The sequence below is a fragment of the Maniola hyperantus genome, chromosome 21 (genome assembly GCF_902806685.2).
Source record: "Maniola hyperantus chromosome 21, iAphHyp1.2, whole genome shotgun sequence".
In the NCBI taxonomy this organism is placed as follows: Eukaryota; Metazoa; Arthropoda; class Insecta; order Lepidoptera; family Nymphalidae; genus Maniola; species Maniola hyperantus.
Window position 1 is genome coordinate 121,210 of NC_048556.1, and position 14,066 is coordinate 135,275.

At 36.6% G+C, this 14,066-nt stretch overlaps 1 protein-coding gene across 2 annotated transcripts; it reads right to left on the minus strand.

The window, feature by feature from the left end:
• Positions 1 to 883: 883 nt before the first annotated feature.
• LOC117992319 (acyl-CoA synthetase short-chain family member 3, mitochondrial) lies at positions 884 to 13,251 on the minus strand. Of its 2 annotated transcripts, none has more exons than XM_069505655.1 (13): positions 13,225 to 13,251; positions 11,702 to 11,849; positions 8,786 to 8,936; positions 7,733 to 7,877; positions 6,949 to 7,093; positions 6,261 to 6,357; positions 5,188 to 5,387; positions 4,185 to 4,416; positions 3,825 to 3,984; positions 2,737 to 2,884; positions 2,225 to 2,370; positions 1,486 to 1,717; positions 884 to 1,165 (listed from the first exon to the last, which is right to left on the minus strand). In XM_069505655.1, exons 2-13 carry the CDS (start codon positions 11,817 to 11,819, stop codon positions 888 to 890), a joined length of 2,052 nt encoding a protein of 683 aa, XP_069361756.1. In that variant the 5' UTR covers positions 11,820 to 11,849; positions 13,225 to 13,251; the 3' UTR covers positions 884 to 887. The 2 variants fall into 2 exon arrangements, with proteins under 2 accessions (XP_069361756.1, XP_034835888.1); XM_034979997.2 differs by lacking the exon at positions 13,225 to 13,251 and adding an exon at positions 12,148 to 12,267.
• Positions 13,252 to 14,066: the final 815 nt, after the last annotated feature.

The following is a 14,066-nucleotide window of genomic DNA, read 5'->3' on the forward strand; positions in this document are numbered from 1 at the left end:
AAATATATAAAATCGAATATAAAAAATGTGTTAATAACCCTACTTTGCGGTGAAGCCCAAAGTAGGTTTATAAACCCTACGTTGGGTTTCGCCGCAGTCGGGTAATAACTTAATAGTCAAAATAGCTAGGTAGATATTTTTGGTAATATGACCAGGTAGTTTGGTATTGTAGGTATGTTAGATTTTATAATATATATTTGTATGTTATGTTTCCCATACATAGTTACAAGTTGTTCATACTAGGTATTAGATGATACTAAATTTCAATATTACGTAGTAATTAAAAGTCACTGATTAGTTATCACGAAAAGTCACCGATTATTTTAACCCTATAGGTAGGTAATTGTTTTAGTAGTTATTCCTAAAAGTAAATAATTTATGAAGATTATTAAAATAATTAATGTTGTTTGTTGAATCAACCTTAGTATCTATTATGTACAAAAACCAGTCCAGTGTGAGTCAGACACTGAGGGTTCCGTACTCGGATATTTATTTCAACATTTAGCACGATAAATTAAAAACTACAAAGCATAAAATCAAATAAAAATCAATTTTAGAATTTACAGGTAGAGCCTTTTCATATGATACCTACCCCACTTGGTATATGTGAATGATATTTTTAGCAATGTTACCACAAACTCACGGTTTTTGGATTTTCCCCCTTTATATGTGCTATTAGACCTACCTACTTGCCAACTTTCATGATTCTCGGTCAGCATGAAGTACCCTATAGATTTTCTTGACAGACATGAGTCATGACAGAGGGGCAGACAGACAGACAACGAAGTGATCCTAGAAGGTTTCCGTTTTTCCTTTTGACGTACGGAATCCTAAAAATAGCTTCTACTGCATGTATGTTCAGTCAATGATAAAAAAAACTTTAAAAATCACATTTCCGGATCGGGTGCCTCAGTAGCATAGCCGAATTTCTGTAGAGCAATTTTGATTTCACCGAAAACACTGGGATCTTCGATAGTTGCGGGTAGTTTAACACGTTGACTTCGCGCCATATTTGAGATCGCTTTGCGCAACATTTTTCCTGAACGTGTACGTGGTAAGGCAGGAACTGCGACCGCTTTCCTGAATGCTGCAATAGGTCCGATCAGGTGTCGTACTAGTGCTATTAATTCTTGAGTTATTGTGTTTTCGGCTACGATTTCTTCATCTGCAACAATAATATACAAAACTAAATTTTTCTACAATAACTCAATCCAGTAACTTATTAGGGTTACTATCAAGGGTTTAATTAAACTACAATATGTCTCCCAAGTAAGCCCCTTTCCATTTTATACTGCATCATCATTACTCACAAATTGCCGTCAAGGATTAACTTGTTATGGAATAAAAAAAATGTATAATCAATCAGATTTTTATGAACACCTTAACTTATGTAGCACTGTTAATGTAAATATGCCCTTGTGAAAGTGCAAAATTGTATACTAATGAATCAACTATAAGGGTCACAACAGAATTTTAATTACTCACTGTCCTGTGGAGGTCGCATCACATAGAGACACAAAGGCACATCCCCCTTCGTGGGGTCGGGAGCTCCCACCACCACGGCGTCTGCTACTCTGGCGTGTTTTAGCACCACGTCCTCAATCGCAGCAGTTGAAAGCCTGTGACCAGCCACATTGATGACGTCATCAGCTCTAGCTACCACCCAAACTGCGTTTTCAGCACTAATCCATCCTACATCTTGCGTATCGTAGAACCCCTGAAAATTCCAAGGGTCTTATTTACAAAAAATAAAAGTCAAGCTAACATTAAAACTAACTAAACTAACATAAAAAAAGGTTTAACACCTATTTAAGCCACGACTAAAGTTTTTGTAGTAAGACAACTTATCAGTCTTAGCTACTACCTACTAAAAGTTTAAGTGCAGTTTAAACGCATAATTATTCGTTGTGGGGAATAATCGGGTTTATAACGTCTGCCTAAACTGTAATTTTTCTTCGGAGCTTTTTCCATACAAAATATCATAATATTACAGCGCTCCCTTAACATTTCAATTCGTATTTGCTACAGATGTTGCGATCTTGGCCTAAACGTATCATCATATTGGACAACTCATTCATTTAGAAATATGACTTTGACAGTAGGTTGGTAACTGGGCACGGCTGAGACCTAGAGGTGGAGGCACGGAGGATCCCAAGAAGAAAAACACACGAGGTACAGGCTACATACAAAAGTCAAAGTGATTCAAAATAAAAATAAAACTTACCGGATAAGCGTCAAAATAGACTTTCTTGAACCGTTCATCAGATTGCCACAGCGTAGATGCAAAGCCAGGTGGTAAGGGAAGTTTAGCAACCAGACGCCCCACTTCTCCTGAGTGACATTCTGACCCATCTTCTCTTAATGCTCGTACTGTAAAAGGCAGAATACAAAAATATTTCAAGATAGGTACAAGTTTACCTAGATGCCTATTATTTTATTCTGATGTGTACTTTCTCAACTTTACTCGCCTTTATTTCAAAAAGTGCGCGCCAGGAATACTTATCGTCTGTGCATTACTTTTCTCTAGGTCTTTAAATGCGCTTGATGCATAACATTTTATTATTCTAAACATAATTGTGATAAATTCTGTCGAAAGGAAGCATCCTGAAGTTTAAAATTATTTGAATCAGTGAATTTTGTTTGTTAATAATAAAATTGTAGAGTAGTAAAATTTTCAGACGGTTTTTGTTGTCAGTGATTTCCAGTCCGTGAACCTAAAAGAAGATAAATACTCACAATCATACCCGGGCACGGGGTAGCCAGTTGAGTGTGGTCTGACACCTTTTACTCCGTATCCGAGGAAAGCGGAGCAGATTGGTGACCCTGTCTCCGTCTGCCACCAGTGATTCAGTACTGGAACGCCGAATATCCTTTCACCCCAGTGCTGCAAATAAAAAATGCGCGTATAACGCGTGGTTGAAGTAAAGGATACAATGCGTAAGTACGGGATTTTATCATCTTCAAGTGGTGAAAAAGAGAACTTTTTTCATAAGTGGTACTGTGTGGTTATGTACTAAATATTTAGTAACAAAATATCGTGATAAAAGATGGCAGCCTCAAAAAAGCTGTTCAATTTGCCCCCCGTATGAAATTTAGATGACCTGAGTTCTCTTAAATCTCATCTAAAGAAGATTTACTTTCACTAAGTCAATAAAGTACAATGTCACGAAAATTGCATAAATTGCATAGATTATTATACCTTAGCACCGGAATAACAGTGGCCCTACCGCGGTTGTTTGACAGCTACAATGTCACGATCGCAATCATCTCTGAGTGGTTCATGCTCGCTCACTATTGGCCACAATGCATTGTTGCAACAAGAATCGCACAAATTCAGCCAATCAGAACAATTGAGATTGTAATAATGATTGATGCAGGTATTAGACAATCGCACTACAGGTGAGAATTGGTCTCTTTATTGAAAAACATCGCTGATCAAAACAAACATTTTATTTTTAATTCATGAAACATGTTTAAGTAATTTTAAATTGTAATTAAGTACCCTAGTACTAAATCTATTTTAAAAGTTCATATGTCACTGATTTACATTTGCATGCCTACCTATTGGACTTTAAAAACTATTCGTAGAAAAATTGTGCGATTCTATATTCAAATCAATAAATAGGTAGGTATTTAATTTGATTTTGGATTAGTTAGTTGAAATTCAAAAATATTTATTTCATGTAAACCAACTTGCTTAACGAGATGTTAACGCTCTACCGGTTTGGAAAACATTTTCTTCCCGGAAAAGACAAAATTTATAGCACAAGTTTCACTCTTTGTTGGAGTAAAACGAGAATGAAAGGCCTATTCAAAAATCTTACCCTTGATTCTTGATCACAATGTTCTCCTGCAATGAAAATAGTTTTAAGAGATTTTCCACAGTATCTTCTTGCGTATTTGCCAGTGGGATCCGCTCTTTTCAATACACGTAGCGCAGTTGGGATTGTGAAGAGTACATTCACGCGATGTTGCTCAATGATCCTAATAAATTTTTGAACTCCGTAAATAATGCAAATTATGAACAAAAACTTTTTACTAACAGTAAAGAATCAAGAAGAGATAAAAAGATTCTTAATGGAAAATTGGTAGTACCTACCTAATTATTTGATTTTTAGTTAGTGATGAAAAATTAATTATTATATTAAGTTGTAAAATTATGTAATTACTTATTACAAAAATACCTGAAATATTGTCCAGGATCGGGAGTTCTATCAGGCTTTCCCTCATACAGCACTGTTGTTAAGCCAGCCAAAAGAGGTCCGTAGCAAATGTAAGAATGTCCAACCACCCAGCCAAGGTCTGAAGCTGCCCACCATACTCCTTTCTTCAATCCATATACGGTATGCATTGTCCAGCATAATGTTGCCGCATGGTTACACGGACGCTGTATGCCTTTTGGATCGTCAGTAGTACCTAAACATTAAAGTAATAAATTTACGAAATTAAACGTAAATAAAATGGTGACTAACCGCCGTACTTGGAGTCGCTTAGTCGTTACTTAAGTTTAGTAGTAACGAGAGAGAGCTATATCTCTCACATAAATCTGTCTCGTTTTAACTCCATCTTAAGTAACGATTAGCAACTCTGCGAGAAAATACTAGCGATTTAAAAAACACATTCAGATTGATCCATCCATTTGAGCATGTAGAGATAGACACAGACAAACAAAGCGGTCTAACTTATTATTCCTCTAATTGCATCGGGAGTTAAAAATAGGAAATAAGCCAATTTAATGAATATAAGTACCTAGATATACTTAGTTGCTACTACGTTAACAAAATGTGCTTGTAAATAAATTGTATGAATGTGTTTAGTAAATTATATCGTAGAGTGATGCATTATTAATGAAATTGCAAATACCCACTAAGTACCTACCGAGTTTCTATTCATAAGTAACAAAACATTTTAAACTAGCGGACGAGATTAGAACATATTGATGTCTGACTTACAAAAGAGCTTGTAAAAGAATATTTGAATAATTTATATTTTGTGATTTGAATATTGAGCTGAACTGATGATTGCGCTGATAATTTTTTTACGAGAGACCATCTTGTAGAGATTCGTGATGATCTCTGGAGTTCAAATTAGATATTTTTCACAAGTTTCAATTTTTGAAATAATTAACGAATGAGAATATGAAGCTAATAAAGACATAATATGACACATAAAAAATGATTTATTTACCAGACGTGTAAAGAATATACATCGGATCGTTGGCCTCTGTGGACACGCAAGACACCGGCTCTGCCTCCATCGCCTCATCCCAGCATATATCCCTCTGCTTGTCTAAGCTGCACTCGAGTACACGCCGTCGCTGGTATATGATGCACTTGAGTGGTTGGTGAGAGCTCTGACAGAGGGCTTCGTCTAGAATATCCTTGTACCTATAGTAAAACATAATATCTATTTATGTTTACTTCGACACAAATATTAATAATGAAATGTGAAAGTGTGTTTTTTACCTTTTCATGGCCCATCTGTTAAGCTGATTTTATACAATTCATTGTTAAGCTGATTTTATACAATTCATTGTTTGATACAAGAATTCTTGCACCACGGAAACGAACATACTAGGCATACAAGGCAGGAAAATCAAAGTTCCACACACGATTTTAAAAGAAACCTAAATCCCCATTGAGGAAGTCGCAGACATCAAACTAGTAGTAATATAAAATCAAGCTTTTATTCATTGGTCGACGAAAAAATGTTGTCTAATATGAGTGACGTCCTTTAAAATATAGTACGCAACAGGTTGAGATGGCAATCGGGCACCCGCACTAACCCGATGCGGGAGGTTGTGCGAGTGTGCGGGGCATCGATCTATCGCATACTATAGGCAGATAGATATCTACATATACATATATATTATGTATATGTGTACATACTGATTACTCTATCGTAGGTATATGTTATTTATTTCTTTTAGACTTCTTTTCATCTACCCAGGTACTTATAATAATGAAATACATATGTAATCTTAGATGGTTATGTTGTTTATAATTTAATGACTAAAAACTAAAAATACAACATTTTATAACGGGTTTTGTATTTCCAGACATTATTCTAAAATCCGGATTTCATTGTAGCAACTGTAACTTGTCTATGATTTTTAATGCCAACTGTCAATCGAAATATAAAGGAGCGCGCATACTAATTTAAAAAATCATAAAATTGATTCTAATCAATGAAATGGTCTTGTACAAATTAATAAAGAGGTCAGCATTTCTAATGAATGAGTTCAATATTAAAAGTCAAACCTGACTATTTTGTTCGGTTCCACGCCACAGCTAGCTGCAATAATCACTGTTGGCTCAGCGTGTTCGATCCGAGTTCTCAGCTCTCTTGCGGCGAAACCTTCGAAGTACTAAAAATTTTAGTCATGTCATAAATAGGCAGGTCTAATTATTACGTACCTATAAGGTACTATAATAGGTGCCTACCTAAAGTACCTAAGTAGTCCGAATAAAACGTCTTCTCACGCGCCACTTTAACTCTATATGGATTGTCATGTCAAAAGTATTTTTAAGTAAAATAAGAACTAAAATCGTATTTTTGACATGTATTTTGACACAAAAAGCTAAAATGACGCGTGAGAAATTATTTTTACGCATTGTAACGATCCTCGCTGTCCTTCTTTCAAATCCGAAATGTCCAAAATTCTTTATCCGGACATTCTCAAAATTGTAATTGAATGTTAAAAAGTCGAATGTCATCAAAATTAGCAATTTTTTTTTGTTAGCTGCTAAAAGTTTATTAATAATACCAACCGTCCGATACTACACTGTACACTGTACAGTGTGATGATTCAATTATCTCTTGTTGGTTGAACTGAAATTTATGTACATATATTGTCATTTATATGGTATTACGTAACAGAGAGAGCCCTATACTAACTAGTAACTTCTCTCCGTGGATAGAGTACAAAAGTTTTCCAAAACCACAAACCTCCAAAAACAACAGAATGTATGGCTCCAATTCTATTGGTTGCCAGCATTGCGATCACAGCTTCTGGCACCAATGGCATGTAGATGACAACGCGTGAACCGCGGGTCACGCCTAGTGATGATAGTTTGCCAGCTAGTCTTGATACCTGACGAAAAATTGTTTTATGCATACAGTGATCGCAAAATAAGAAGTCTAATCTGAAGTTGCAACATGGTGGTTTGCAAAGCTTCGTAGCCACGTGACGTGACTAATAATAATAGGTAAGCTTGGCCTGGGAGGTAGTTGGTTTTATGTTTTTGACGACCTCCCTGACGCAATGGTGAACGCTGTGATGGTATCAGGAGAGCTCACGGGTTTGTTTTCTAGCAGGGGCAATTTGGAATTATCTGGTCTGGTGGCTTCGGCCGTGACAACCGTTAAAGGAGCGGACTGAAATCCGAAAGGTCACCGGTACAAACCCCACCCGTTACACTATTATCGTATCTTCTCCTATCACAAGCTTTACGCTAATTGGAGGGGAAGAGGAATATTAGTCAGCATGATAAACTTGGCTAATATTCTTTAAAAATAAAAAGTTACCACCCTACTGGCAAAGCCGTCCCGCCAAGTGATTTAGCTTTCTGGTACGATACCGGTATGGGCTTAGTAAAAAACTACCATACCCCTTCCAGGTTAGCCCGCTTTCATCTTAGACTACATAATCACTTACCACCAGGTGAGATTGCAGTCAAGGGCTAGCTTGTATCTGAATAAAAAAGAAAAAAGTACGTTTATGGTATGTTACCTGATCCTGTAGTTCAGAATAAGTGATCCTCTTGACCGTATCGGTGAGCGGCGAGTCGTATACCAGCGCGACCTGGTCTCCGTGACCACTGTCTACGTGGCGGTCTATCGCGTTGTAACACACCGACATCTCTCCTCCAACCCACCTAGGATAGGATAACATAGTTACCTGCACATAAGTTGACATCGCTTAGGCTGGCATAGATACTCAGGTACTTAGACTTATGGGTACCTACACCTATTAGAGATAAGAAATTTCAACACCGATGGGAAAGTAAACCGTGGCTTTGTGGTCTAAGTCAGTTACAGAGAGATTCCGACATTTCCGTGAGACGTAGCTTAGGTTTGAAATAATAAGAAAACTCCTAATTCCTGACTCACTCAATGACTATCTAAAAAACAAATAGGTACAAAGTGTACACGTCTTGGCACGGCAGTGCTCAAATCCCTGAACCTAGAATGCTGAAATTTTGCACAAAGATTCCCTTTATAATGTAGATAATGATTAAGGCCGTATTTTTTGGAAATTCCCACAATTTAAACGAAGCTGCGGGCGGTTGCTTATTTACACATATCCTTTACCTAAGTGTGAAATTGCAAAAGTTGATTTCAGATAAAAAGAGATATATGCCAACCGCCATAGTTTGTCAGAGACTCTCGCGCAATTGTTGTGATTGTCTGAATTTATGGTATTCTTAGTATGTATACCACAAATTCATTCAGCAGTACATTTCAACCAATAGTGAGATAGTGTCGGCCGTGTCAGCCAATCAGAGGCGATTGCAATCGTCACGCGGTAGCTACTAAACTACGTCAGTTAGAGCCTGTTTCCCTGCCACTAGATAAACTTTATCTGACGAATAAATTTGACATTTTGACAGATTCCCCATACAAAAACTGTCATAATGTCTTTATTCGGGCGGTTGTGAAATAGGCCCTAAGCCTCTTTAAATTTTGATGAAAGGCAGAAAGATACCTATCTAGACTGGACATAGGATAGGTTTATCCCGACTTTAAGAGTTCCTACGGGACTTAAAAAATCATAAATATTTACCATTTTGTAAACGGCGGGTTGCTCTCATCTAAGACCCGGTCCCAGGGTCGAGTCCACTCCAGCTCTTTGCCAACTTCACCCCAAAAGCTCTCAGGGTCCTCCAAAGAGTGTGCGTACGCCTTTAGATATTCTTCTGTGACAGCGCCGTCGTCTAGAATTATTCCATTTCTTTAGTCTATGGAGTTCAGTGCAATTTTTTTAAACAGTAAGTCAGAAACTTCCATAGCTGAAATGACTACATATAATATATTTTTCGTACCACTTGGCAAAACCGACAAGGCCGTATGAGATTGATGCCTTTGCTTTTCCGACAAAAAAATATTAGTCTAGGAATTTGCCGCGTTTTTGTTTTCTTCAAATACATAAACGTTAAGTTTATTTTAATTTATTTTTATAAATAAGTTAATGTTCTAAAAATACGTTTAATAAATGCTTATCTCATTTATTTATTTTTCTCATTTTTATCATATTTTAAAAAAAACAACAAACAATAAAATAACAGAAGCAACAAAAAAAAAAAAAGTAAAGTAACAGAAAAAGAAAAGAAAGTAAAAGAAAAGTAAAGCAGCGGGCTAGGATCCAAGCTGCCAATGGTCAGGGTTCCAGAGTGAGGAACCTCCTCACAATGCGTGCCGTCTCATGAACCACTGCCTTCTGTATCTTACCCTTGATCCAACAATTAAGCGATAGTTTCTTAAGATGTTGGTCGAAACTATTCGCAATAAGACCATGGACTGATACAACTATCGGTACAATAATCGTTGAGTCAACACTCCACATGGCGGTAATCTCGTGAACCAGGTCCAAGTATTTCGATACTTTTTCCTTATCTCATATTATTATTGTGTTAATTTTATCGCAAATGGTACGAAAAGTAGAGTATTTACCTCGGTGATAAAGCTGTCTTAGTCTTGGGTGAACTTAAATCGTCACCCGCGACAGAAGACACTGCTTTATCCCCTTGGTTAATAATCTACTAATATTATGGACTATGCTGTATTTTCTATCCGCGGAAAGAAGTTAGTATAGCGCTCTCTCTGTTACAATATAATCCCTCATAAATTAAGTTATAGAGACATACATCTCAGTGGGCGTTAACCATTTTGAGAAACCAACCAATCAATGACTAATTACTTATGTTTTCAAAAAATATTCGAAATTCAATTCAAAAATGTTGAAATTCTATTAAGTATTAGAAAACATAAGTGATAATTTCGTTTGTGATTGGTTGATAACTCAAAATGGTTAGTGTCCACTGAGATTTTTGTCTCTATAATTTGTATGGGAATGATGGGATTAGTTAGGTACGTATAAAGTACCTACCGTGAAACCTGCTGACTTTGCCACCAGTCAGTTAACTTTGCCATACCCAGCTTTAGAAACAAAACAGTTCACTGTTAGGTTATTTCTATGAAATATACTACAACTAGAAATAGGTTAGTATATGTAGGTATATTATCTTCATATATTTTTTTAATGAAAAAGCACATGAAACTTTTTGAACCACTAAAAAGTGGCAAAGTAAGCAGGCTTCACGGTACTAACTTCTTTCCGTAGATAGAGTAATACCTATCTAAATATACGGAAATAGTGGTGACGGATATGACGTCATTCAGGCGGTGGCTTTAGTATTAAGTACTTATAATCTACGTATGTGTAGTACCTATATTAATTACACTAAGACCAGGTACCTACCTATTTCTTTAAAAATACTGAACTCTTAAAAAGGAGCTAGCAATCTTATTCTTAAGTTAAAAATACTCAAAAGTTAATCTCTGTCCGTTCATCGTAACTTGACGCGTGTGAATAATACCTTTGTACATGTTATGTAATGTATGTTGGCACCATTGTAAATCACACAACAATAAACCCTAAGGTCTAAGGAATAAAGCAAACAAAGCAATGGTGCCAATATATATTCTCACGCGTCAAGTTACGATGCACGGACAATAGAGTAGGTACAAAACATGATAAAAACATACCGGCCAAGTGCGAGTCAGACTCGCGCACCGAGGGTTCCGTATTACAGTCGTATTTTTCGACATTTTGTATGATAAATCAATGCATAATCTCTGTTTTAGAATGTACAGGTAAAGTCCTTTCATATGGGTAGGTATCATATAAAAGGACTTAACTACCCTTTACACTTGGTATAGTTCTCTTACCAAGTAGTAGCAAACTAACTTTGAAAGTTGAAAATACCTACTAATTATTTGTTCATGAACATATTTTTTTGGTGATGTAACTACAAATTCACGGTTTTCGGATTTATTCCTTTACTGACCTGCCTACCTGCCAAATTTGATGCCTCTAGGTCAACGGAAAGTACCCTATAGGGTTTTTGACAGACACGACGGACAGACTGACAGACGGACAGACAGACAGATAACGAAGTGATCTTATAAGGGTTTTGTTTTTACTTTTGAGGTACGGAACCCTAGAAACGTCTGTACCATCGTACAAGATAATATATTTAACATTATGTGGGTAGGTAGTAGCTACCTACTTTTTAATTTTTTAATTAGCATTGCGGCCATTTTGAAATTCGCCATCTTGTTAGGGTTCCGTACCTCAAAAGGAAAAACGGAACCCGTATAAGATCACTTTGTTGTCTGTCTGTCAAGAAACCTACAGGGTACTTCCCATTGACATAGAATCATGAAATTTGAACATCTGCCCCAGAAAGGGGATAAAGACTCAACTACATAAAAAATTGTAGGAAGTCAAGAAAGCACCCCCGGGAACCATCACCAAGAGCAAGTGCCGGGGGCTCTCCTGCGATTCGGCCCATAGTATAACCGAGAGGTTGGTGGAGCAATGGGAGGAGGAGGGTATTGACTTATTATCTAGTGGAGGGTTGCCCTTAACTGGCAATTACCTAAACTTAAACGAGTAACTTTTTAAATCTTCTCTTACCATAGTTTACCATATCAGCTGGAGTCACAAAAGTCTTCGTTTTCAGCTCACTTATGGACGTTTCAAACTTTTTCTTGTCCATTTTCGACTTCATTTCTGCTTCCGTGTTTTGGCTCATTTTTAAAACTCAGTGAGACGACCTTTTGTACTAAAACGTTAATTAATTATTAAGTAGGTATCACAATTATTACTCTTCGACTCTTCGATTTTCCGGGATAAAAAGTTGCCTATGTCCTTGATGTAAGCTAACTCTGTATCAAATTTCATCGAAATCGGTTAAACTAATGGGCCGTGAAAAGCTAGCAGACAGACAGACAGATGGACAGACAGACACAATTTCGCATTTATAATATTAGTATGGATTAATTTGTTAATAAAAAATATTAAATTATATATTAATATAATTAATAAGGCCACCTCAAGTAATAATAAGTATACCTACTTACCCAACTATTGTTGCTATCCTACAAACGTATCGTGATGATGATGATGATGCTCGCGACTTCATCCGCGTGGATTTTGGTTTTGAAATATCCCCTCTCTCTATTGAATTTCTGGGATAAAAAGTATGGATTTTCACTGTTTTAAAATTAATCAATAAAAATATATGAATTAAGTAACTTTTTTTTTTATAAAAGAATATTATCCATGTTAAATGACTAATATTCCCCTTTCACCTCCAACTAAGCGTAAAGCTTGTGCTAGGAGTAGGTACGACAATAGTGCAACGGGCGGGGTTTGAACCGTCGACCTTTCGGTTTTCAGTCCACTCCTTTATAGGTAGGTGGTACGTACTAGCTGTGATATTAGCGCCTAGATGACACTTCAAGTGTAGTCTGTCTCATATTACTTAAAAAAAATATTATTACCTAAGTATGATGTTAAGTAGTTTTTAACATAAATGTGAGATATTTTTCAAATACAAACTAAAGACCGGCCAAGTGCGTGTCAGATTTGCGTACGAGGGTTCCGTACTACAGTCTAATTTTTTCGCCATTTTGCGGGATAAATCAATGCATAAAAATAAATAAAAATCTGTTTTATAACGTACAGGTAAAGCCCTTTCGTTTATGATACACCACTTAGTATAGTAACCTTACTTTGAAAGTTGAAAATACTAATTAACTATTTGTTCATGAACACATATTAATTTTACCTGGCAAATTTCATGATTCTAGGTCAACGGAAAGTACCCTGTAGGTTTCTTGACAGACACGACAGACAGACAGACAGACAACAAAGTGATCCTATAAGGGTTCCGTTTTTCCTTTTGAGGTACGGAACCCTAAAAATACGCAAATCGGTTCAGAAATCTCGGAGATTTCGGTGTACTAGTAGATAAACTCTTCTTGTTAGGGTTTTTTAAACTTGGTTAAAAAAGTAGCCCATGTTACTCCTTGGTTAATCTTCTAAGTACTTGTCCGTGTGAGTCCCGTCAAAATAGGTTCAGCCGTTCAAACATACAGACACTTCAATTTTATTTATTAGTAGGATAGAAAAATAGGAGGTAGGTATGTACTTACTTTTGAAAAAAAAAACTTTACGAACCGTCCGACCCGTTTTACACTATGTTTAACATTAAAGTAGTTCAACATGCTTGTTAAACATTCGATATTGTAGTCCCGTGTATTATGAATGTGAATGAAGCACCTTCGATCCCGCTGAATTATGGATGAACTGCACGTTTGAAATATTTCATTTTTTCGACGCGTTCAGAAACCTACTGGACTAAGAGCCAGCGCGTGCCAGACCTTCGTTAGGTACCTAAATATATAAAAGGAAAAGGTGACTGACTGACCGACCGACTGATCTATCAACGCAAAACGCTTAAACTTACTGGACGGATCGGGTTGAAATTTGGCATGCATACTTAAGAAAAGATTTTTGAAAATTCAACCCCTAAAGGGGTGAAATAGGGGTTTGTTTGAGTAGTCCACGCGGACGAAGTCGCGAGTATAAGCTAGTTTTATAAAAAACTTAAAGTTTCTCTGCATATTGTCCCCAACACTGGGAGGAACGTTTGTTTGTTTTGAATACCCGGCTGAGTTTGTTTGGTCTGTTGTGGGCTCTTCTCAGACTTGGGCGCGTTTGGAACCCTCGTAGCATTAGTTTTAAGTACGTAATTAATTATTATCACCACTATATCATCTTACAATTTAACTATTCCGACCATCAGCAAGCGTACCTAACATGTTTACCTATTCTGAATAAATTACTTGAGTTTGAGTTTGAGTTTTGAATTGATATTAGGTAATAAAGGTGTCAAAACTTTACGTCAAAGTATAAAGTCTATTTTTTTTATGTTTTGTTCGGAATAGGGTGTCTGACAGGGGGTTGCCACGACATTAAGTGGCTGGCAAAGCAT

What these genes read in the sequence shown, in the direction of transcription:
- LOC117992319 (XM_069505655.1), bottom strand. Translation starts at nt 11,819, where the DNA reads ATGAGCCAAAACACGGAAGCAGAAATGAAGTCGAAAATGGACAAGAAA. An exon ending in ATTCTGAACTACAGGATCAG is followed by an intron (nt 7,094 to 7,732) that starts GTAACATACCAT and finishes ATTTTTCGTCAG; the next exon opens with GTATCAAGACTAGCTGGCAA. An exon ending in ACATTCTGTTGTTTTTGGAG is followed by an intron (nt 6,358 to 6,948) that starts GTTTGTGGTTTT and finishes AGTACTTCGAAG; the next exon opens with GTTTCGCCGCAAGAGAGCTG.